The sequence below is a fragment of the Eurytemora carolleeae genome, unplaced genomic scaffold (assembly GCF_000591075.1).
Source record: "Eurytemora carolleeae unplaced genomic scaffold, Eaff_2.0 scaffold299, whole genome shotgun sequence".
NCBI classification, from domain to species: domain Eukaryota; kingdom Metazoa; phylum Arthropoda; class Copepoda; order Calanoida; family Temoridae; genus Eurytemora; species Eurytemora carolleeae.
In genome coordinates this window covers 248,779-275,217 of record NW_019396463.1, presented here as the reverse complement: position 1 = coordinate 275,217, position 26,439 = coordinate 248,779, and the positions used below count along the sequence as shown (strand labels likewise).

The window sequence follows — 26,439 nt, the reverse complement described above, 5'->3', positions numbered from 1 at the left end:
TATACCGAGCACAGTGTAGATAAAGGCCCTACCTGCATATGCTACGGAGAAGATGATTAACCAGAACATAATACTGAAAATAGAAATATTCACAACTAGGTTCGCACTAGTCAAATGTAGGTTTTTAAGATACATTCATTGTACGACAAAATCTCAAAGTTTTTTTAAGGTACCTTAGGGAAACAATCTCAAGAGTAACGAATTATTTGGTTTACAGCTCACAACGATTTCCCTAGATCTGGATCCTTTATTTGGCGCATTGTCCCGTTTTGCCTGATATAGTCTGTATTTCTACTTTACAGCTTGCTCTAGCTGCTGTAAAGTAGGCCCGGTACTTGAAATAAACAAGAGTTTACAATCAGAGTTTAAACAATATCAAATATATTAGTTTTGCCCCTGTATTATAATGAAAATATTAATTTATAATACTTCAGTATACTCGTTTTTAGAACTAGTTTTCTCCTATCTCTGATCCGATAATTCGGTATCAAAGATATACAAAATCTTTACTCTAACAGAATATGTCATGGAAAAAAGAATAAATAAGACAAAATATTCCTTTATATGTCCTTTTGCTTTATTCCTTTCCATATTGTTTCTTTTGTTAAAGCAAAAATTTTTGCATTGTATAAATTATGTATGTCGTCTTAGAACTGTGGAATAAATTGATTGAATCACTCTAATACTCCAGGTAGCTTTTGCTTGACACCTCCCTTGATTGTAGGGTATACAATTGTCACCCAGTTGAGTGACTAGCCTGCTTCCGGTAGCACCTTGCTTTGCTTTGAATTGTCCCGGTCATAGGGGTAGGGAAAGTAGGGCACCATGTGAACATGTTTTGGGCACTGCGATGCCCTTAACATCTGATGGCAGTCTCGAGGATCCCAAATTGGGGGGCTACCACAATCTTTCTTTCATTTCATTTCATGATTGGCTCCCTTAATAAAATAGCTTTTTATTAGAATATAAGATAAAAAACATCACTTTTTAAAAAAACCAAAGGGATGATTTGTTAATAAAATAATGGCAATCTAAATAGATTTAAAAAATAATGCAGTTCCTTTGACCAAATAAGACATACCTGAGACCTAACACCTTTTCTATATTGTCTTCTAACTCATTCTTGATTCCCTTGTTTTCATTTTCCCATCCCTGCAAGATAATTCATTTGTTAGAATTATTGTACAGTCTGTTGTTTTAAAGGGAGTGTTTGATTAAAATCAAGAGGGGATTTGTTGGCAGCCCCACAAACATGACAGAAAAGGACAACTTGAAGGTTGTCTTTGATCTTTAATATAATTTTCCACATTCATTTAGAGACCAATTTTGGTAGTAGAGTTCTTGAATTTATTATCACAAAATTACCTTAGTCTCTGCAATTCCAAAATGTGGTGCATCTTTTTTGTGCTTCAAAAATTACTGTGGTTATAAAGAATTTGATCTTGACAAAGATCTAAGATCAAAGACAACAACGATCTAAGATCAAAGATGATATTCAACTGTCGTGTTTTGTGGTAAACTCTAAGGTAAAATTAACATTAGATTTTTATCTGAAAATTTAGTTATGTAAAAAGTAATTCCAAAGACTCTAAATAATGCAGGGGGATCTTAATATTACTACGCAATCCAACTTTTTGAACATTCTCTTTGAATGGTTAAATTTGGATAAAAACAATTTGATTTTACAATACTACCAATTAAAAAAATATCTGACAATTGTTGTCTTTTCCTGAAATAATTGTCAGGAGTGTCAAATAAAACTAAATTTTCAGGAAAATCTTAATACTAGAAGAGACGTACTCATAACTGACACACTAGAAATTAAGGTTCACTTAGAAGTAACGTTAATAGTCCCTATTTTTAATCGAATAGAATTTAAGAGTATTAAACTGACCTGGTTAGCTTCTGTCAGAGATTTCATTGTTTTATTCAGAGATATCAAGCTTTCCTCCTTGCTAGATAAGTTCTACCCAACACAAAACAAAGTAAACTTTACTCTTTGTTAAATAACTTCAGAAAATTAAGAATATCAAAAAAAAGCTCCATTCTTTTACTGTCCCATCCAAAAATACTTTGAAAGTCATTCCAATTCTTGAAAATGTTTAGTGCATGTATACACAATCACTTGCAGATTTGATTCTAGACCTAAATTACGTTTCAGCCTATGGGAACAATACAATTTTGTAGACAATTTAGTGAGCAATATCAGAAAGTGATTTTTTTGTTTTTTCCTTGGTTAATTTCTCATTTTCTAATCTCATTTTCTCTAGTTCAGCAGAGATCTTCTTATTCTCATTCTCAACTGTCTTCTCTTTACCCCTTAATATAAGTTAACTTTATCCCTGTTAGGTTGATGGGCTTGTCTCTAAGATCCACAGTCCTGGGGGAATACACAAGACAAAAAATTGAAAATCATAAAGCAAGTTTTTCACCCTTCTAAAGGTTTTACGCAAAAACACATTTATTTCCCCACAAAAATCCCCCATGCCTTATTCCATCACCAGACTAAATCTAAAAAAAAACCCACCTGCAGTCATTAGATTATTAACATTTAATCTTTTTTAGAAAGCTTATGAAAAAAGGAAGCACATTGCACATTATGGCACAAGTATATTTAATAGAAATTTTGCACAACCTTATGCCAGGGGGCTTAGAAAACAATTTTTATCTTATGAATTTTGCATTTTTTTTTTCAAGATTTGAATTTATTGGGTCATGACACAAAGATATTTTATAAATGTGCAGTTTTTCATAATCGCAAATTTATTGCTTAACTGAATTTTGTAATAATATTTGGATCTTTGAAATAAAGATACAACATTTTCTGCAGTGTAGTGTCCAAACGATTTTTAAAAACGGATGAAATTAGTATCACATATAGGAAAGGAAATGCAGGGAGGCCGGGTTCTTGCCCCCCCCCCCCAAAGGTATTTTAGGCTAGTAAACGCCAGTATGAATAGGGTTATTCAACCAATTTAACATTCAATCAGTCAGTAAAATATCAACCTATCAGTAATTGGTCAATGCATTATTCAATCCAAAAACAATTTTACATTAAAACTTGACTAACAACATTTTTCTATGATACGCGTACTTTTCCCCTTGTATTTAATAGACATTAATTTAAATCCTTTTTGAAGTTTGAAGTTAGATTAAAATTTCTGAAGTTGCTAAATTAGAATTAAAATAAAATATGTCGGATAAAAGTTAAATCTTTGAAGTGGAGTATGCTGTGTTTATATTTAATGTCAAAATTTAACCTTAATTTTCTGATAATTTCAGCTTGTTTTCCGTTCTGTCGAGCCAGTGTTTCTCCTTCGCTTCGTAAGTCTGTAGGAATGAAAATTTTAGTTATTTTTAGTTTGATTTGCTTTAAGAGGATAGATAGAGAAGGTCTACTGTTCTCAAACCTAAACAGCACTTAGGAAGCTGGATTCTAGTCAACCCTGTTCTTAGAATAAATGAAGCGTGGACGGATGAATGTGCTGCCAGATAACGACCCTTTCAGATCAATTAAAACCCTTAAACACTAAACAATCGCAATAGAAAAATTCCAAACAAACAAACTTTTTTTTGAGAAAATTAAACTAAGATTCTATTCCTGCAATAATTTCATCCTTTTCATCATCATCCCCTTTTTTCTCCTTGACCTGCTTGTTGAGCTTGAGAACCTGGTTCTCAAGGTCCAGCTTCTCCTTTCTCCAGGTCTTCATTTCATCTTTCATACTAAACCAGGAGCAGATATTTAAACAAATAATATCATTGAACTTTTTGTAAGAACTTTGCGCAAAGGAACTCAAACTGTGATTTTACAATGGATTTTCTTTGCAATCTGATTGTGCAATGTACAAACTATCTGATTTCACCTTTTGATCTAGCATAACTAAAAGTTAATAATTTAACAAATATTGTAAGGTTAAAATATATAATAATTAAAAAATAAATAGTATAATGAGAATAATCAGTTTATTTTATAAATGAAAACTCAAAGGACTGGTTGATTTTGAATTAGAAAAAAGAGCAATATATAATAAGAGCGATATTATTATTATTTGATTATTAAAAAACGCGTTTGCAGCTAAATTTGTCACCTTTCCACAGAAATGAGTAGCTGTTGCTCTTTCTCCCTAAACCTGTCAGCTTCCTTTAAAGCAGCTTCTAACCGAACAGACATCTGTCCAGATTCTTCTTGAACTTGAGATATTTCTCTGAACAGATGATTATTAGAATTCTTACGAAATATTTATAATCAAAACAATTATTTCAAAGCATTTCTTTTTGCATCAATTATCCAATTTACGTTGTTGTCGTAATTTAACCAAGGTTGTTTGTACCTAAAATGAAAGCCTCCGACGCCATGCCGTAATTAAAATTACGAGTTACAACAGTCTTAACTTGATGCAAAAGTTTGTGTAATTTCTTATTTGAATGATATTTTTTTTATAAAATATGTACTTTATACTTTTATTAGGGGAGAAATTTAGTTCAAATTTCAGATTTTCTCAAGAATGAAATCAAGTACTATAACTCTATCTCAAAATAAGATAATTTAAAAATTTAACATGGAATTTGCAAATCCATGAATGAATTTTCAAGAAAATATATTCCAATGGTTACCTAGATATTGCCAGTATTTTTGCCTCCCTAGCTTGCACCAATTCATTCAAGTCACCGTTCTTCTTTCTGAACATTAATCATATTTGGCGCAAGCAGTTTGTTCGTTTTTCATAAGTTTGTTCCTTATATTTTTTATCAGGTTCAAAATTTGGCATAGTGTAAGAAAACAAAATTATTCATGTGCTGTTCTTACACTATGCCAAACGCCAGAAGATGTATGCAAAATAAAACTATGCAAAAACGAATGTGTTATGAAAATCATTTTTGATGTTATTTCTTTTTTTAGGATAAAGATAATGTAAAGTTTAGTAATTGACAACAAACAGAATACAGCTTTTTTAAACGAACCAGGACGTTTTTTGCCTTATTTTCTTTCAGAGTGCAAGCCAAACAATTGATTTCAAAATTTTGCGATTTTTTTTGCATTATGCTAAATTTTGACCCTGACAAACAGGCAATAAACGAACAAAAACGACCCAAAAAACAATCCAATAACGAACGATCGTGTTTATAAAGGTTTCTAATGTTTTATTGCGGCCCCTCAGAAGGCCTAGCATAACCTTTTGGAAGTTGCCACTTAGGAAATTGAACATTTGGGAAGTTGCCACTTAGGAAATTGAACATTTGGAAGTTGCCACTTAGGAAATTGAACATTTTGGAAGTTGCCACTTTGAAAATTGTCACCTGAAAAATCATTCCTTTGGGAAAATACATTACACCGATATTTACTACCTCAGCTCGATAAGCTCTGTTTTCTGTGTGTCCAGGGTTCTCTGCAGGTTCTTTAGTTTATCTATCTCCTCCAGGCTCTCGTCAGACTTATTCCTACAAAATATTTATAATATAAAATATTTCTTTCAAAAGCAGCGCCATAAATGGACAGGAAAAGGGAATTAAGAAAAAGAGAACCTGCGAAGGTGCAGATAGTGAAAGGAGAAAAATATAAACATTTTACTTTGACTTGTACCATTTAAATTTATAAAAATTATAAAAATAAATTATAAAACATAAAGAATAACATAAAATATTTAAGAAAATGAAAAAACTCAACCACGTTTCTTGAACATGATATTTATATTTTATATCATTCTTTTATAAAAATCTAAACATAAAAAAGATGAGATCGGAAGTGAAATGACACCTTAAGATTTTTTATTTTTTGCTTATATCTGTTATACTTTAGGACGAACTCCTGATGATGCCAATGATATAATTCTAGTGCTAGAGAGTAGGTTTGGGATTTGTTTAAAAACGATCTAAGATTATAAAGAGGTTTAAAATGACTCAAAGAAGTTCGTAGTAAGATTTTGATTCTAGAGACCACTGGAGGGTTTTATTTTCACTGGAGGGGTTTGAAAAATACTTTTTACAATTTAAAACTTTAAGCAGGGTGATTCACATTCCACTGGAGGGATTCAGATATCTTTCCAGGGGGGGTTATACTTCCACTGGAGGGATTCAGTTATCCTTCCTGGGGGTTTGTAATTCCACAGGAGGGATTCAGATATCCTTCCTGTGGGTTTTCAATTCCACTGGAGGGATTCAGTTATCCTTCATGGGGTGTTATGGATTCAGATATCTCTCCTAGGGGTTTATAATTTCACTGGAGGGATTCAGATATCTCTCCTAGGGGTTTATAATTCCACTGGAGGGATTCAGAGATCCTTCCTGGGGGGATATAATTCCACTGGAGGGATCCAGATATCTTTCCTAGGGGTTTATAATTCCACTGGAGGAATTCAGATATCTTTCCAGAGGGGGTTTATAAATCCACTTAAGGGATTCAGATATCTTTCCAGGGTATTTATAATTCCACTGGAGAGATTCAGATATCTTTCCTAGAGGTTTATAATTCCACTGGGATTCAGATATATTTCCAGTGGGTTTGTAAATCCGCTGGAGGGATTCAGATATCCTTCTTAGGGGTTTATGATTCCACTGGAGGGATTCAGATTTCAGCTACCTTTTCAGGGGGTTTATAATTCCAATGGAGGGATTCAGATATCCTTCCTGGGAACTGTAATTCCACTTGAGGGAATCAGTTATCCTTCCTAGGGGATTATAATTCCACTGAAGGGATTCAGATATCATTCCTGGGGGGTTATAATTCCACTGGAGGGATTCAGTTTTCCTTCCACGGGTTTTAAAATTCCACTGGAGGGATTCAGATATCCTTCCTGGGGGTCTATAATCCCTCCAGTGGAATTATAAGCCTCTAGAAAGGATAACTGAATCCCTCCAGTGGAATTATAAACCCCTAGGAAAGATATCTGAATCCCTCCAGTGGAAATATAAACCCCTGGGAAGGATAACTGAATCCCTCCAGTGGAATTATAAACCCCTAGGAAAGATATCTGAATCCCTCCAGTGGAATTATAAACCCTTATGAAGGATATCTGAATCCCTCCAGAGGAATTAAAAAACTCCTGGAAAGGTATCTGAATCCCTCCAGTGAAATTAAAACCCCTAGGAAGGATATTTGAATCCCTCCAGTGTATTTATAAACCCCCTGGAAAAATATCTGAATCCCTCCAGTGGAATTATAAACCCTTAGAAAGGATATATGAATCCCTACAGTGGAATTATAAACCCCCAGGAAGGATATCTGAATCCCTCCACTGGAATTATAAACCTCCTGGAAAGATTTCTGAATCCCTCCAGTGGAATTATAAACCCCCTGGAAAGATATCTGAATCCCCCCAGTGGAATTATAAACCCCCAGAAAGAATATCTGAATCCCTCCAGTGGAATTATAAACCCCTAGAAAGGATAAATGAATCCCTCCAGTGGAATTATAAACCCATAGGAAAGATATCTGAATCCCTCCAGTGCAAGTATAAACCCCCAGAAAGGATATGTGAATCCCTCCATTGGAATTATAAACCCACAGGAAGGATATCTGAATCCCTCCATTGGAATTATAAACCCCCTGAAAAGGTATCTGAAATCTGAATCCCTCCAGTGGAATCATAAACCCCTAAGAAGGATATCTGAATCCCTCCAGTGGATTTACAAACTCCCTGGAACTATATCTGAATCCCTCCAGTGGAATGTTAATCACCTTGCGTAAAAATTTAAATTGTAAAAAGCATTTTTTCAAACCCCTCCAGTGAAAATGAACTCCCTCCGGTGGTCTCCAGTGGAGTCAAAATCTTACTACGAACTTCCTTGACTCGTTTAAAATGTTGTTTATCTAATTTCAACACAATATTTTTGTTAGTTAAAATCATTATTAGTTATGATCCTGAGATAATTATTGTATTATGCGTATTTTCATATAGGTGAAGAATCTCTTTATATAAACATCTGTTAATTTTTTGCAAATAATGAACAAAACAAAAAAAACTAATTTAACAGTTTGATATGAGTTTGAACAAAAAAAAATATTTAAAATCCAACACCACAGTTTGCACTGTTTTCAAGATTTTTATTTTAGACCTAGTTGTGCTACCAAGCAGAAACAATTTCACTTATTCAATTTTAATTAAATTAAATTTTTTTTAGTGAATTTTCTGGTTTCAACTTTGTTCCTCTAGATTATGAATTAGTAATTAGGATAAATTTCATTTTGGTGAGGATCCGGATCTTGGATAGGTTCTGTAAAAATGGTTCCGTAAACAACTTTTAAAAAATTCCTTTGATTTTTTTACTGATAACTTATTTTTTGAGAATAAAAAGTGTGTTTTAAAAGCATGGAGTATTTATATTCACAATGTTTTGGTTGAAATCGTTGCACTTGGATCCGTGGATCCGTATATTTATAAGCATCCGGATCCTACAACGAGAAAACTGTGGAATACGACCATTGTATGTATGTTTATTGTTGATACCTTGAATGTGATCTATGCTGAATAAAGCCAGGATTTGATGCCTCGCTGTCTGGTCGTAAACCCCTCAACAAATAGGAATTTATTAAAGAAAAGAAAAGTTTAATACACTTGCTTGCGAACATAGCTATGCAGGGAAACTAACTCAACTTATACTCGACCAACTCAACTTATACTCGACTAACTCAACTTATACTCGACAAACTCAACTTATACTCGACCAACTCAACTTATACTCGACTAACTCAACTTATACTCGACCAACTCAACTTATACTCGACCAACTCAACTTATACTCGACAAACTCAACTTATACTCATACTCAACACAACTTATACTCGACCAACTCAACTTATACTCGACCAACTCAACTTATACTCGACCAACTCAACTTATACTCGACCAACTCAACTTATACTCGACCAACTTATACTCGACCAACTCAACTTATACTCGACCAACTCAACTTATACTCGACAAACTCAACTTATACTCGACCAACTCAACTTATATCGACCAACTCAACTTATACTCGACCAACTCAACTTATAACTTTTAAACCAAGCAAAGAACATTCCCGTGGTTCTACCGAATTCCCCAATCACAATTTGAGGCTAATATCTGTCCAGTGGTTAATGAGTTATGATCGGACATACAAACACACAATCAGAGATCACTTTATATAACTAGCTTGGGAACTCGGCTTAATCTGGAGGTAACATTGATTTCCTCATTCTATATTTTAAGCAAATTGGTCGAGGGGTTGATAGGTTATGATCGTTTATACTACTTTATCTATGACTTATTAGCTTTGCCTGAAAACGAAAATTCTCTAAAAAAGTCAACCTACTTTACATTAAGAGAAATCATCAAGCTAAGAACATACCAATGGTTCTACAGAGTTTCCCAATCTAAATTTGAGGCGAAAATCGGTCAAGGGGTACTTAAGTTATGATCAGACATAAAAATAAACAAATATATACATCCATATTTTAGTTTATTTATATCGCATTGTTTGTTATGATTTCGCTACCGAACAAACTTTTAAAGAGAAGTTAAATATTCTGTCTTTAATCATTTAAAATTTTAATTGAAATTTTGTTTACCAGAAACCAAAACAGAACTAGAGAGTAAAGATACCAATATAAAATAAAAAGTATTTTATTCCGACCAGAAAAAAACTCTTTCATATGCAATGAGATTAACAGAGTTTAAATATAAAAGCTGAGTTTGTTAGTGAATCACTATCCACTAAAAACCACTATGTATTCAGCCGGAGTACAGCAGATTACTGCAATAGGCACCGACAGTTTAGTTTAGGGTGGGATGTGTATTACGTATCCTTTATTAAAGCTATTTTTTATAAAACTATTGTGTAATTTGTCATTCTTACTCACTTCATCGTGAATTTCATAATGAGCGTGCAATAAATAAATAAATAAATAAAATGGTCAACCATCATCCCATGGGAGTCAAGGTTAAGCTCTCATCAATAAAGTAATCATCGTAATGTAATGTTAAATTAGCTGTATATTATAGCACGTGTGCTATAAAGTTTTGATTGGTTCCCAGATTTTCTCCAACAAATTTAGGATATTTCCAAAATATTTTTTTTCAATATAAATGAAAATTAAATTGAAATCAATTTTATATTTTGACCTCTGCTATGTTTTAAAACTTATTTTATCTAGAAATAGCCATTGAAATAAGACAAGTACACAAACGTTTCATAAAATTAACCCATAAGACTATTATTTTGGCACGACGTGCTATAAAGTTTTTGGACTATTTAGATTATATTTTATCCCTTGCTAAAGCTCGGGACAAAATATAATCTAAAAAAGGCTTGAACCTTCTCGATAAAGAGAAAGTTTCTGTACAAAAACTTAAAAACACTGCGAACCAAAATAACAGTATTATAAATAGTTAATACATCGAACCGGTCGGGACTAAAAAGCTTGAATTTCAACCTTAAACAAACAAAAAGGTAAAATCTCAGCAAAAACATATTGTCCCGCATAAGTTGATAAAACATTGCAAAAGGTAGTTGCATAAATAAATAGTACACCATCCGAACTCATGCTGGGAATAAAATCATGTTAAGAACTGATGTAAGCAGACATTCTTATGGTGTGAGAGTACCAAAAATATGGAATATTATTCCTATGGAAGTAAAGTCTGTAGTCAAAATTAATCAACTGAAAAACAAATATAATGATTTTAATAGTGCTTAATTTCAGTATGTTCACAAGTAGTACGTGTATGGAGACCATCCGGAGATTTAAGTACAATAAAACCCATGATCCGAATAATATGGCTATGCAGTATGCACGTGGCTGTATTTACGTGACTTCTTCAAAAATCAAGTAATCAAGTAATCAAGTAATCAAGTAAGTAATTTATCTTCACCTAGAACTAAGTGGACTGGAGATAACTTCTACGTCGCTACTAGTCGAAGTATAATTATCCAACTCGTCGCAAGATGTCTCGCTAGGGCACTCAAACTTAGTTATATCAGAGCTACCACTGCTTCCACTATGCATACTCTGCAACAAGTATTAAGGTTGGAAAATATCAGTTATTAAGGGTTCATTAAAGGGACTGTAAGCGTAAATTCAAGTGACCCTTCACGCTAAATTGTCAATGCCCGAGTTACAACTTAACCCTTAAAATATTTGTTTAAAAAATAAAGTAGAATATAGTCGTTTTTTAGGTTAAAAGTGTAAAATTCTAATAATTTCTAAAACCTTCGACTTATCAATAATATTGGAAGATTTTGTCTTTTTTATGTTTAGAGGGTTTTATTTCTGATAATTCGGCCATATGTTTTCCTGCAGTATAGAAATGAGCGAGTCACTATTGTAGTGAACCAACGATTGAAATTAATCAGTTTTAAAATTATAAACATTGGTATCTAATTCGGCCATATGTTTTCCTGCAGTATAGAAATGAGCGAGTCACTATTGTAGTGAACCAACGATTGAAATTAATCAGTTTTAAAATTATAAACATTGGTATCTAATTCGGCCATATGTTTTCCTGCAGTATAGAAATGAGCGAGTCACTATTGTAGTGAACCAACAATTGAAATTAATCAGATTTTAAATTATAAACATTGATATCCAATTCATGCCTAAGCAGATAACGTTTTAAAGGGTACCAGTGTAAATCGGGAAATGCCATCTTTTCATGAAGGGTCAAGTATTGAAATTTTTTTTTAAATTTTGTTAAAAATTACAGATTTTTTTATAATTAATCCCCCCCCCCCTCTGTAAAAGGGTTGTTAAAAACGGAGATCATATTACTATTAAGGAAGATAATTTGTGGATGTATTTAAGTAATGAACCTGAGATGGAATTTAAAGAATTTGAGCCAAGGTTTGAATCCGCCAAAACCCGGTTTAAATTAAGCGCCGGCTTAAATCTTGAAAAATTTGATACAATTTTAAGTGGAACCAACCATATTTAAACCGCGGCTTAAATTTAAACCGCCGCTCAAATTCTTTAAATTCGGCCACTGGATAAATATTTTATTTCTGTATGAACCCAGCAAAGAGTTTATTATTCTTGGAATTTTGAAAATTAATATAATTAAAATGAAATGAATCCATTCTTCTTTATAAACCAGAGAATAAAATAAATGATTTTTAAAGTTTAAAAGATGAAATGCAATTAATCCTGTGGATAAAAGATACGAACCGAGTTCTGATTCTCCATTATAGCCTCGGTTAGCATTACTTCAATATTCGAGGAATCTTCTCTAAAATATATATATAATATATCAAAGCACGTTGCACACTTATCAAACTCCAGCAATAATGTTTCAATGTAAAATGACCTAAATGGATCTGTGAGGGACGTCCTTTACCCACAAGCCAAACTCAAAGTGAGTACACAAAATCGGAATTGACTGAGGCTTTCCGCTTTACTATTTATAATGATGCTATTTTTACCAATTTGATACCGAAGACTTAATAAAATAAAAAATATTTTTTGTTTTTGTTACGGTCGTNATAATAATAATAATAATAATAATAATAATAATAATAATAATAATAATAATAATAATAATAATAATAATAATAATAATAATAATAATAATAATAATAATAATAATAATAATAATAATAATAATAATAATAATAATAATAATAATAATAATAATAATAATAATAATAATAATAATAATAATAATAATAATAATAATAATAATAATAATAATAATAATAATAATAATAATAATAATAATAATAATAATAATAATAATAATAATAATAATAATAATAATAATAATAATAATAATAATAATAATAATAATAATAATAATAATAATAATAATAATAATAATAATAATAATAATAATAATAATAATAATAATAATAATAATAATAATAATAATAATAATAATAATAATAATAATAATAATAATAATAATAATAATAATAATAATAATAATAATAATAATAATAATAATAATAATAATAATAATAATAATAATAATAATAATAATAATAATAATAATAATAATAATAATAATAATAATAATAATAATAATAATAATAATAATAATAATAATAATAATAATAATAATAATAATAATAATAATAATAATAATAATAATAATAATAATAATAATAATAATAATAATAATAATAATAATAATAATAATAATAATAATAATAATAATAATAATAATAATAATAATAATAATAATAATAATAATAATAATAATAATAATAATAATAATAATAATAATAATAATAATAATAATAATAATAATAATAATAATAATAATAATAATAATAATAATAATAATAATAATAATAATAATAATAATAATAATAATAATAATAATAATAATAATAATAATAATAATAATAATAATAATAATAATAATAATAATAATAGTAATTCTTTCATGGATTTCCAAAACTTAAAAACCCGAAATATTTAAAAAACAAACTAGCCAACAAAGGCTAGATAAGGCAAACACGCAAATAGATAAAATCTATATGTTTAGCTTGTTTATTTATTTCTTTGTTTGTTTGCATCCAAAAACGTTAAACGAATAAGATAAAACTAAAAAATCTAAGCAAATTATTTGCATTTTTGAAGTCATAACAGTTTTAAGGTTATGATTTGATAACATTTACTGCAGATTTCCAGTTTAAATCTTTGCGGATTTTTTGTTATATCTTTGTTTGGTTTTGCGGACTTTTATTACGATGTTTAAAAATTTTTTGATCATATATTTTTTTAATGCTTAAAATCCAAACAAATAAAAAATTAAGAAAAATTTTGATAAAATATCAAAAATACCGTTTTTTACTCACCCTGTATATTATGTAAAACTTTTTTACCTGTAAACAACAGTTTTATCACTGGATACAGAGGTGTTCAGTTCATCCTGCGGTACACCACTAGTACACTAGACAATTATAATCAGGTTTATTACTAGATATAGAGGTAATTAGTTCATCCTGTATTACACCACTAGTAAACACTAGACAATTAATCAGGCAATGGTGGTAGATGAACTGAGAATATCATCCCTTAAAACTTAACGATCATTGAGGATTTTAGAGATTGAATTTGCGACCTTGCTGTACAAATATGTACCGTAAACACGTCTCATAGGTCTCAAATGATTCCTAAAAAATGTCTCCACAATACTACAGTCTCAGTTCAACTACAATACATTGCTGGCCACTCCCTTTAACAGCGTTGTCTAACTAAGTATGAATTAGAAATCCATGTTTTTGTTTCAGAAAACTGTATATTTGTTTTGCGGTTTCACTGCAAACGTGACTTGCGCATTTCTTGCTTTATTGACAATGGAGAAATTATCAGGATTAAATACTATTCAAGCTTGAAAAACAACAGTATCTTCCATGTTATTTATCAGATTAAGGGTTAAAGGAGTTAAAGGGTACCGTTTTTTAGTGTAGGGTAATTTAGAATTTCGACGACATTTCTTCCAGGAATAAAAAAAAGAAATAAGTGTCTATAAAAATAAATATTCTAGTTTTAAAAAGGAAGAGGGTTTTATTTTCGCACCCTAAGTTTCAAATCAGTCAAAATCTTTAATTCTGGCAATCAAAAGATTTAATGTGAAAATTATTGAATTTGTAGGTACTGGTTCATTTCATTAAAAATGTTTCTACTTAACGTATATCAGGTTTCATAGGCCTCAGATTCAAGCAAATTGTTATTTCTCTGTACCGATTTGATTTTGAATACCCTAATTAGACTTTAAGTGAGTAGATTATATTAGGTATTTGGTACTTAGATATGTTGTACTTTACGACATATCTCTCTATTGGACGAAAGCACAAAGGTTTTAAGGGTACCGTTGTAAATCGGGCCTTGCCCTCTTGGTATGGAGGATCACTTGAAATTATGCTTACAGTCCCTTTATGGGATTGGGAAAGGAAAGGCTTGTTTGTTTAATGCATTGCAAATAAACAGTCAATACATGGGCAGGTGTGGTTCACAGTTTCCCTGATCCTGATCAGTCCCTCCCTACCTTCTCAATGTTTCCCTCCGTAGAATCTGTTATATTTAAAGGTTTTGAAGAGTAGATTAGGTTGGATCCTCCTAAAAAGGGGAATAATGAAATTTGTATTATTTTCAAGGAGACGAATAAAGTATAAAAAAAGAATGCAGTTTGATACATGACTCGACGACATTATTGGTAGTAATTATTTTTTTCTAAATAAACTTCTCCAGTTTTCACTAGCCGTCGCTTCCCCTATCATATTTTGTCTTAGCAATAAAACTCAGCCCCTTTGATTGTTCTAGCCGTAGCACTCATAGACCAATTTGGNGGGGTAGCAACAAGAGTAATGTTCTCTGCAATCTGCATAGAACAATGTCGCATAGCAAGAATAAATTAAATATTAACAACATTTTCTATGAATATTCAACATGACAAAGTTTGGAGGGGGATCATCCTTGCCTACCTGGAGATCCAGGTTCTGAGGAATCGGAGTGAATAAGCTCGATACTTGATGGAGATATTACTTCTACACTTGATGGAGATATTTCTTCACTTGACGGAGAAAGTACTTCTACACTTGACGGAGATATTACTTCAACACTTGACGGAGATATTACTTCAACACTTGACGGAGATATTACTTCAACACTTGACGGAGATATTAATTCTACACTTGACGGAGATATTACTTCTGCACTTGACGGAGATATTACTTCTGCACTTGGCGGAGATATTACTTCTACACTTGACGGAGATACAGGAACTTTCGAAATAGGAGAACTTGAAAGTTCATTTTTCTTCAAGGGTTCACTAGGTTCCAAATCTTCATGTTTTATCACAGAAGTGTACATTTCTGTTTCTGCATCTAAGGAAAAGGGTTGAGCTTGAATATTCTTCTTTTCTGAAACTTCAGGGGATGTAGAAACAATCAATCTAGACAGAACATAGTATCATTATTAGTAGATTCATGATTAAAAATAATATCAATAATAATATTAACTAACCTAGAAGTAGAAAATTGATCGCTTTCAACTAAATCTCCCAAACATAACTCGCTGAAAAACATTTCCGTCGAATCAGGGGTTAATAAAAAAAAACCGACCAATCAGTTTAATAATTTGTTTGTTAAAAAAGTTCTCAATAACACATAGAAAATTGAATAACCAAGGCATTTAAATTCAAATAAGTACTTTATACCTCGAAAGCTCATTCTGGGTCATTAAAATTTCTTCTTCACTGCACCCTTCCATCAGGGAGCTCTGTGATTGGCTGGAAGGTAAGATACTTGACTCTGATTGGACGGCACGACTTGACGGATTGCAAATGGTGGACTCATACAAATTTTTTGAAGTTTGCTTCCTAGGTTGATTAGATACAGGTTCAGTTGATCCAGGATCAGATTCAGGGTTAGTTTCTGCTCCAGGTTCAAAAAAGGAACCTGAGAAAGATCCCCAAATGGAGGCATTGTTATCAGGTTTGTTTGTTTTCTCGCTGTTTTCTTTAATACTTGAGTCGGATTCTGATTTTGTAACCTTGCTCCAGCCCAACCATTTGGAATCTTAAATACAATTCTAGTTATACTTATTATTTTGTAAACAGATATGTTAATATTTGAAAAGAATTTAATATAATTTTCAAAATTAATCAAAGAAAAACATTTTTCTTTAATTCAATAATTGAGGTATGGCGCAGAATGCATATAAATTCCAGATAAACGAGTAAAAAACACAGTAATTTTTTCCGCTTAAAACTAATGGTTCAACTTAAGATAATCATAATTGATGGTTCGTGTAACAACAATCTAACCTTTACAAGTTAAACTAAGGTTTGAATGGTACACAATTTTACCAGTTCATTTTTCGATTAAAATAAGCCGTTTAGGAAAGTATTTCATTCGACAGATTCATCGAATATTTTAGAAATGTCTTAAACTTCAACCAATCAGAGATCGGTAAAATAAGACAGATTAAGCACTTCAAGTCGCGTTGAATCAAAACTTTAGACAGTATGAATTAGCCCAAGGAGAATTGAATAGAAGGAGGGGGCAAAAGGGTTTCCGTACACTTTGCTGTGACGTTTTAAACTGCTGAAGAACTAGTTTTTGCGTAACAACAATAACAAAGGCAGCCGATCTAATGTAAACAAACATGAGTTAGTACATGGTGAATCTTCATCTAACGCCAGAAATGCCAGATGTTTGTTTATCATTTGTGTTATTGTTTACAATCTTTATTATTGTTGTTACGTAAAAACTAGTTCTTCAGCAGTCCAAAAACGACACATCAAAGTGTACGGAAACCCTAACGCCCCCTCCTTCTATTCAATTCTCCTTGGATTACCCTAGCTGATTAGTGATTACCTTTATTATTCTCCTCGGTTTCTGTGATGTCCAGAGCCTTGTCCAGCGTCTTCTGTGCCTCCTTCATTGCCTTAGTAGCAATGCTGGATAGGTTGGAGGTATCAAACCAACTCATATTCACTCTGAAACAAGATAGGCGTGTCTAGGAACCTTAGCTGGGAACTTTTGTATTGTTAATATCGAGATCAATCTTATCTTTAATCGATATCCCGCATTATTATTGTACCTAGTTAAGGCTTGAAGGGAGCTTTGATAAGGGGAGGAATTACTGAAATTAAGAGATTAAGCATTTGTCCTCAAATCAAAAGTGCCCCCAGTTGCTATCGAGATCAAGCAATCGGGTTCATGAGAATTCAACACTATAGTTCCCAGCTTAGATTAGTTTTAACAAGGTTTTAAGGGAGCAATGGACAACCCACGTGCTTTATATAACATCTCTTAAAGGGACTGTTGTTGTAATTATGAAAAAACTGGAGTGTCAAACCAGGTTCGCGACCGTACCCTTTAAACATTTATCGAATGAATAATGTGCAAAATATGCTCGTTTGCTAACCAAGAAGGGTTGAATTCTGCAAATTATTATAATAAAATTATCAATTTTCAAATAATGGATATCTCATTCATTCTTAATCGACCAAAAGGTTTCGAAGTATCTTTTAGAATCTGACATGCCACTCTATCAATAAAAATTACTTCCAACAGTCCTTTCTAATATTTTAGACGGATTTGAGTAAAGGTTAATAGGATTGGTCACGTTTTTGAAAATAAGTATTACACATCTCAGTTTGGAAAACAGCTAAGCTTGTCCCAAAAATGTGTGAATTAATATTTTCAAACCGGAGATTAATCCTAGTTAGGATGGATTAATGCAGCAGGAAATGTATAATATACAATATACATATAAGCTTATCAGAACAGTTGAATACGTCAATCGAAAACAAAAAACAATTTTTGACCCTTTTACAGTAAATCCTCATCTTAAAAACCATTAGCATTACCCAGTAATATAATTTTATAATAATCTCTTTAAATATTGAGAATTACTTAATTATTGCAAAAACCTTTGAAAAATAGGAGAAAATGAGATTCTAGAGATCTAATAATTTATTATTTGCTGGGAAAAATAACGTTGGGTATTTTTGAAAATCCTCCAATATAAAAAAGTTTTACGATCTGTTTATGGAAAAATGAAAAGTAACGTTAAAAACTTATCCCTTTACATGCCTAGTATCCAATATTTTCAGTTAAAATTAAAGCTTATTATATCACTTAAAAAATATTGGCGAAAACTCAGAAGCAGTATAAAATACCTTTACTCAAGCATAGAAATACAACCCCCCGATTCACGAATTAATATTAATACGGTGCAAATTTTGTGACGTAAATTATCACATATATTCTTATTTGGGTTCAAGTTAAAATATATTATGTGTAAAATGTAAATTATTAATTAATATTAAAAGCAATAATGTTAACTATGGGTGCATTGTGTGATGAGAGTAATGTACATCCAAAGAAAATAAACCAGGAACTCCAATAACTATGTTGACAAAAATGTGTACCACAATCTCTTGGAGGAATGTAAACACAATGTTTAAAACACTTGGGTTTAATGTCGTCTTCATATCTCACAGATTTCTGGTTCTCACTGTGAGTATTCTGGGTTCTTAGTGTATTTTCCGTATGTACAACTAGAGTACAATATACAACAAGGTACAACAATGATCAAACACGATCATTCAAGAACTTTGTACACCGGGAATCTCAACAGATGTGTCTTCTGTATACTAACAAATAGTGAACTGCATGGCGTAAAGTAAATATTACGTACACAGGCATGTTTAAACCTACCAAGTGTACTTATGCTTGAGTGATTACTACTTTAATATCCCTCTATGAAAGCTTTGAAATAATTAACAATGATTAATTAATAAAAAACTAATCAATTAATTATGCCCTAATGGGCCCTTTAGGAACAACAATATTACTGTCTTTTGAGTCAGCCAGACGGTTACGAACAAGGAAATTGGCAATTGCTTCAGCAACCTGAATAATAATTTACTATCAGAAGCTAACTTTGCAACCTGTACACATATGTAATGGCAATTGCCTCAACAAGTGACAATTTTATATTGGAAACATCCCAAGCAACTTAAACTTTCATATATTGGCAATTGCCTTAAAAACTTAACCAACTAAATATTGTAAATATCCTAAGCAAATTTAACATGGTTTCAGTTTATCCGTTAGTTTATATAATATTCAACGGCAATAATCACAAAACACTTTTCGATGCGACATTATTCTAATTCCTTCATAGTATTCTTAAACATGTGATTTACTGTATCCGTTTGCTTCCAAAATTATCCAGTAAAATTAAAAAACAAATAAAAAACAGCTTCATAAAGTTGGGCGCTTACTTTCTTTAAAATACGTATTCGATTCATTAAAATGAAAAATATTTGCGGCATTTGATCAAAAACAGCAAGGAAGACATCAAAATAATCCTCAAAACTTCTGGGATATACAATACGTACCTTGTCTGGAGAATCTTCTTGTATAGCGTGTCCAACCTGAGGGAGAACGATCATCTGGAATTTACCCTGAACAAGATTATTAAAGGGAGTGTACTCCAATTTATGCAAACAAGATTATCAAATAAAGGGAGTAGTCCTAAATTTGCTCTGAACCTAATCACCAGTAAATGAATATAAACGAATTTGTACTAAAAAGATTATCATTCTTTCCCCTCCCCCTCAAATTTTCTTTTTAGACATCTATTCCCTAATTTCAAAAACTAAAAATTGCAGCGCATAATAATCCCTAAAATGATGCATTTTAAAAAGCATAAATTGTGACTCTTTCCATACCACCTATCTCCTTCCCTACATATCCACTTCCCCCCCTTTCCCCTCCCTAACTTCCTCCCTACTTTTCACCCTTCCCCATCCTTTCCTTTTTTCCACTGGTACCCTTTCCCTTTACTTTTTTCTTCCCTTTATCCTTTCATTTTCCCTGTCCCTTTCCCTCTTTTTCTTTACCCTTTTCTTTTCCCTTTTCATTCCCTTTTCATTCCTTTTCCTTTTTCTTTCCCCTTTTCCTTCTCCTTCCCCCTTTTCCTTCCCTTTCTCTTTATCTCTTTCCCGTTTCCTTGAACTCTTATCCCTTCCCTTTCCCCTTCCCGTTTTACAAGACTATCCTAAAAAAATGAGAATCAAACGGCGACATTAAGCTCCTCAAATATAATGATATAAAGATTAAACTTGTCTGTGGGCTACACTGGTGTACTAAATAACTTAGTAAAAAAAGAGAAAAGTTTCCAGTTTTGAGAGAACCTTAATGCAATAAAAAGACCAAACAAATATCGACCAGTCGTCCTTTTCTTAACAACCTTGTACTTAAAGCACAAAATTCTATTTCAATGCATTCTGAGAACTTTGATATATGAAATCATCGCATAAAAATATAAATTTCTGTACTTACACTTGAAAAAAGCAAATTATAAGACGACATCTAAAAAGTTAGTGCTTACTTTTCAAATTTCAAGCTCAACAGATATAATCATGCTTAATAATGTTAAGTATTTTCAAGAAATGATTTTGATGCTCCAAGGGAAAAATGGAAATCAACTGGCAAGTATTATAACTTTTTAATGGTTTTTCAGTATAAAGTCCTTCCTTTCCCCAAATCAGAAGATAGAACTACTTAAACTTTTCTACATATCTATCATCTCGGGGAAAATTATTTTCAGAAGGGGAGGGGAGGAGGTTCCGTATGGGAAAAAATTATATTTATGAAAATACAGGGTGTTCCACATCAAATTAGACCGCGTCAATGGGTCTAAATTACGATTTGGGGGACAAATCAGAAAATTTAAGAAGAAAGAATCATTTTGAAAAATTTAATAAGGCTAACAGAAATTATTTCTTGCAGAAAATGCAAGATTTTTCGAGTATTATATCCGTATATTGGCGTTAAAGATTGGAGAAAGTCTAATATGATATGGGACGCTCTGTATATACCTCTATTTAAACTGACCTGCATCTGCGCTACAGTTAGGTTAGTATCTAGACGGTCAACTCCAGCTAACAGAAGAAGTTTAGCAGACGGGGCAGACAGAAAATTGTTGGACAGATCCTAAAATTGTAATTTGTGTTTGGAAAAATATAAAACCATGACCACAAGGAGTCGAGGGTCTATTTAAATCAAAAAATTTCCATTTTGAGAGTGTGTATTTTTTCTTTTTCTGTAAAAAATTACGGAGATTTCGTCGTTTATTTTTCTGTCCTAAACAATGTTGAATTTCTCAATTTTCATAATTTCTCTTTGCTGTCAATGATAAATCAGCAAGTCTCTTTTACAGAGACTCACTCTTTAAGATAAGTATAATCAGAGCTGAGGCGCAACTAGTGAAACATCGAAATATGCTTCGACTTAAAATTTCTTCTGAACTATCAATTTTTAGATAGGGTAAAATAAGATTGTTTTTGTACCTGGAACCAGCTGGCCCAATGAGGCTCTGTAGTGGAGAGATCAACGGCCCAGGTGTATGGTCCGTCACCATCCTGACATAAAAACATAGAATTAACCTTGGACCAAATAATGATGGGATAAAATGCTGGGTTCCAAAAAAGTTCAGAAATTATTAATCATCATTTATTCAGTTACCCAATACTCAATATTGAAACAAAAATTATTTTTCATTCAAAATTCTTTGTTTGGTTGGGTGGGGGTGGGGAGGGGAAAACTTAAATTAAATTTCAGAATTCATACCGACAAACAATCCTTCACTGTACGCAATACACAATGCACATATATATAAGAAAAAACATCGTATCTAATCACACCATAACGGTGAATCAGGACAATAATGCTTTGCACATGTCAACTTCGAATTAAAATACAAATTCTAATTAAAAACATTCATCTTAAAACCCCATTTATTATTCATGAACACTTAATGAACATTTAAATAAGAACACATTATGTAATATGGGACATTTCATAGAAAGACATTTCATAGATAACAAAATCATAGATAGGACATTTCAAAGATGAGACGTTTCATAAGAAGACATTAATTATATAGATAGGAAAATTCATAGATAGGACATTTCAAAGATATAACATTTCATAGAAAGAGAAGATTCTCCATAGATGAAATGTCCTATCTATGAAATGTCCTATCTATGAAATGTCCTATCTATGAAATGTCCTATCTATGAAATTTCCTATCTATGAAATGTCCTATCTATGAAATGTCCTATCTATGAAATTTCCTATCTATGAAATTTCTTATCTATGAAATTTCTTATCTATGAAATTTCCTATCTATGAAATTTCTTATCTATGAAATTTCCTATCTATGAAATTTCTTATCTATGAAATTTCCTATCTTTGACATTTCTTATCTATGAAATTTCCTATCTATGAAATTTCTTATCAATGAAATTTCCTATCTATGAAATTTCTTATCTATGAAATTTCCCATTTTTGAAATTTCTTATCTATGAAATGTCCTATCTATGAAATTTCTTATCTATGAAATTTCCTATCTTTGAAATTTCTTATCTATGAAATTTCCTATCTATAAAATGTCTTTCTTTGAAATGTCTTCCTATTAAATGTCACAACGCCGTAATATGTACTACTATTTCTCTTAAAGAATAATGTTGGGCATTTACACAAAAGCTCACTTACTTCCGGTTTCTTATCCCCATTAATTTTCTCCGGAGTTGAAAACTCCTTCTTCTCCTCGTCCTTTCCTTCATTTTCTTCTTTCTCATCCTTCTCATCTTCTTCTATTATACTGCAATCAATTGTATTTAGGATTATTTCAGACTTGAATATGCAGAAATATTTTGTAATAACTCAAACAGCAATATCAAACTTATTTTGACTGATTTTGACATATTTTTTTTATAAAAGTTGGGATGTTAAATAGCATTTCTATATCTTGTAGAAATCGAAGGTTATTTTTTTCCTCTTATAATTAATGATATTAAAGTTAAGTAAAATGTAAGATTACGTTTTCCAAACTAAATTTCGACTCAATCGGTTCAGCCATTTTGACGTTTTTTTAGGCAAAAAACAAAACAAATAAATGTAATTAGTCAAACTATCAATAAAAATCATGAAAATAATATTTTCCTGTCAGGAGGGGGTACAGGAGCCAACCTTTTCCCAACATCAATAACCTGAAACAGATTTATGTTTATCCAGTAAAGGTATATCAGGGTGGATATTTTCTTAAGGACGAAAACGTCTATTTTTAAAATGTTTGAAAATATCCCCAAATATACTGAGGCTGAAGTTTGTGAAGGCTGTTAAATATGGGGGATCATCTAGGATTAATCTGGGCGAATATATTGTACAATGTAAACCCAAACTTTGCACCCATTTTCAAACATTTGACACATAACATTCTCCAAAAAGTATCTTGTTCGATAAAATTTGCCAAAAAGTCGATAAAATCTGCCAAAAAATAACATATTACACCTGCAACAAAATCTATTGATTAACCCCTGACAAAGATAATATAATATGGCTTTGAGGTCTTGTGAATGGTTGCGTAGCGTCACCATCTATGCTGTACGCATGGCATTTTATCCTCTGAAGTGTTGCTGAATTATCACTTTGTTAATAATAAAAATATAAAATCATTAGGTTGGTCCTTATCAATGCAATCTAGATGCATAAAAATACCTTGGCACCAACCTAACTATTTAATTTTATTGGTTAAATTCTAAAATCTGTAGCTGATTTGTTTCTTTGTGTTTTATACCTCTGGCTCCTGTGTTGTTACTTCATGAACAAGAGAAGATACTAGACGGCCCTCCCGGTCCTTTATTTGTCCTATTCGAAATCAAAATATATAAATATCTAATATTCGTCCAATTCGACATTAAAATATATGAATATATAATATTTGTCCTATTGGACATCAAAATATATAAATATATAGTATTTGTCCAATTCGACATCAAAATATATAAATATATAAAATGTGTCCTATTCAACATTAAAATAAATAACATATATAATATTTGTCATATTCAACATTAAAATATATAAATATATAATATTTGTCATATTCGACATCAAAATATATGAATATATAAAATTTGTCCTATTCGTTATCAAAATATATAAATATTAAATGAATAAGAATATATAAAAATATAACAGGATCAAAATCATTTAGAAGCAGCTTGAAACTTAATACTATAGAAATGTCTAATTGGATATATGATAATTAATTATTTCCACAAATTATACTCAAGGGAGCAAAACTTGAAATTTGCTTTCCCCAAACTTTTTAGTATCCGCAACATTTTGGCTTTCTGGATCCGGATCCGCAAAAATATGCGTATCCACAAATCTGGATCCACGGGGCAACATATCATCCCCAAAAAAATCTGTAAACAAATCTCAACTGTTGAAAAATGAGATGTTATTTTACTTTAATTTTTTATATGTTTGTAAAGTTTAAGTATAAATAAAGCAAAAAAAAAATCTCAAAAAATCAAAATTATATAGATCGATTTTTGGACCCCCCCCCCTTCCATCAATTTTGTACATGACCAACTAATTTTCAGCAAAATAATTTTTATTTATTTTGTATTATTTTAGGGTTAGGTTTGGTTAAGACATTTTCTGGGCCGAGCGCTGCGGCTAGGACAGGCTGCGGCAACATGACCACTTACATCCGTGTTACATATGAGATCCATGTACAAAATTGATAGGAGAGGGGGTCCAAAAAGCGTGCAAAAGAAAAATTACAAATAAATAAATGTTCTAGGAAAGAATCCAGATTTATGTTTAACTAGCTAAAGTGCCCGGCGTTGCTCCTGGAGTTTTAAAAAATCGAATTTTGAAGAAGAAAAAATGGGTTCCCTCAAAAAAAAAGCCAGCCCATTCAGTTAAGCCCTTTGGCCAGGTATAGCTAACATTATATAAAAGCATAGAGCTTTATTATATTAACTACCTGGCATGCTAACCCTGGCTGAATCTAGGTTCCTAGCCTGACCTGACCTCACGCACCATTCAATAGCGTGGGATACAGACCTGAATAATAAAGGGACTATAAGCGTAATTTCAAGTGACCCTCCAAGCAAAGATGTAGTAGAATTGCGCAAATAACTTCTGTAGAAAAAAAACCACAAATAAATTGAAAACAGTTTAATTTTAAAATTATAAACATTGATATCTAATTCATAATTGACAAGGCTTAGACCGATATTAAAAAGACATTGCCGAGACATTTTTTCATGGAGAGTCACTTGAAGTTACGATTTCTACTTTAGGGTAATAACACTAGGGAAAAGGAGGAGGACAAGTGTTAAAATCAAGTTATGATTTTTAATAGTCCAATAGACATAAAACACAGAAACTGTGAGTTATACCAAGGTATTTGTAAGGATGTTTGCTTTTGACAAATATATACATTCATAAGATTGCTTAAATGTCGTCTTCATATTCCACAATTTCATGGGTCTAACTGTATCATTACAAAAACTCATGAACAAGACGTGATGATTTTCAAAGTGAAGGCTCTTCCGATGCTTTTAAAGAAGAAAGTTGGAAAGAACAAAATTTTGTTTTAAAAGTGATTTCTCTCAATTATCTTTAAGAACGAACAAGCTAGAGTCTGGAACAACGGAAACCCTGCATTGGTGTTAAGGAATCCAATTACCTGAAATGCTGTGGCCTGGAACGAAGGAACCCATGCATATTTGGTAAGGATTCCAATTACCTGAACTGCTGTGGTCTGGGACGAAGGAAGCCCTGCATATTTGATAAGGATTCCAATTACCTGAACTGCTGTGGTCTGGAACGAAGGAAACCCAAGGCATATTTGATAAGAATTCCGATTACCTGAACTGCTGTGGTCTGGAACAAAGGAAGCCCTGCATATTTGATAAGGATTCCAATTACCTGAACTGCTGTGGTCTGGAACGAAGGAAACCCAAGGCATATTTGATAAGAATTCCGATTACCTGAACTGCTGTGGTCTGGAACAAAGGAAGCCCTGCATATTTGATAAGGATTCCAATTACCTGAACTGCTGTGGTCTGGAACGAAGGAAGGAACCCCTGCATATTTGATAAGGATTCCTATTACCTGAACTGCTGTGGT

At 31.7% G+C, this 26,439-nt stretch overlaps 2 protein-coding genes across 2 annotated transcripts in view; both read right to left on the bottom strand.

Annotated features, from left to right (window-relative positions):
* LOC111703754 (TATA element modulatory factor) overlaps positions 1 to 17,431 on the bottom strand; it is a 31,846-nt gene extending 14,415 nt beyond the window's left edge. The window contains exons 1-17 of the mRNA XM_023475798.1: positions 17,302 to 17,431; positions 16,140 to 16,500; positions 15,947 to 15,997; positions 15,406 to 15,875; positions 14,970 to 15,040; positions 13,804 to 13,871; positions 12,143 to 12,203; positions 10,854 to 10,990; positions 8,448 to 8,510; positions 5,350 to 5,442; positions 4,618 to 4,683; positions 4,092 to 4,208; positions 3,602 to 3,726; positions 3,261 to 3,330; positions 2,232 to 2,319; positions 1,895 to 1,966; positions 1,082 to 1,152 (exon numbers count right to left, since the gene is read on the bottom strand). Of these exons, the coding sequence (XP_023331566.1) occupies positions 1,082 to 1,152; positions 1,895 to 1,966; positions 2,232 to 2,319; positions 3,261 to 3,330; positions 3,602 to 3,726; positions 4,092 to 4,208; positions 4,618 to 4,683; positions 5,350 to 5,442; positions 8,448 to 8,510; positions 10,854 to 10,990; positions 12,143 to 12,203; positions 13,804 to 13,871; positions 14,970 to 15,040; positions 15,406 to 15,875; positions 15,947 to 15,997; positions 16,140 to 16,500; positions 17,302 to 17,416 (2,099 nt within the window). The 5' untranslated portion in view covers positions 17,417 to 17,431. The remainder of the gene's footprint in view (positions 1 to 1,081; positions 1,153 to 1,894; positions 1,967 to 2,231; positions 2,320 to 3,260; positions 3,331 to 3,601; positions 3,727 to 4,091; positions 4,209 to 4,617; positions 4,684 to 5,349; positions 5,443 to 8,447; positions 8,511 to 10,853; positions 10,991 to 12,142; positions 12,204 to 13,803; positions 13,872 to 14,969; positions 15,041 to 15,405; positions 15,876 to 15,946; positions 15,998 to 16,139; positions 16,501 to 17,301) is intronic.
* The window catches only part of LOC111703748 (protein phosphatase methylesterase 1), a 13,118-nt gene continuing 4,101 nt past the window's right edge, over positions 17,423 to 26,439 (bottom strand). Inside the window, exons 6-14 of the mRNA XM_023475786.1 lie at positions 26,057 to 26,113; positions 25,289 to 25,368; positions 24,086 to 24,156; positions 23,452 to 23,498; positions 23,002 to 23,110; positions 21,795 to 21,866; positions 21,340 to 21,438; positions 19,839 to 19,904; positions 17,423 to 19,347 (exon numbers count right to left, since the gene is read on the bottom strand). Of these exons, the coding sequence (XP_023331554.1) occupies positions 19,252 to 19,347; positions 19,839 to 19,904; positions 21,340 to 21,438; positions 21,795 to 21,866; positions 23,002 to 23,110; positions 23,452 to 23,498; positions 24,086 to 24,156; positions 25,289 to 25,368; positions 26,057 to 26,113 (697 nt within the window). The 3' untranslated portion in view covers positions 17,423 to 19,251. The remainder of the gene's footprint in view (positions 19,348 to 19,838; positions 19,905 to 21,339; positions 21,439 to 21,794; positions 21,867 to 23,001; positions 23,111 to 23,451; positions 23,499 to 24,085; positions 24,157 to 25,288; positions 25,369 to 26,056; positions 26,114 to 26,439) is intronic.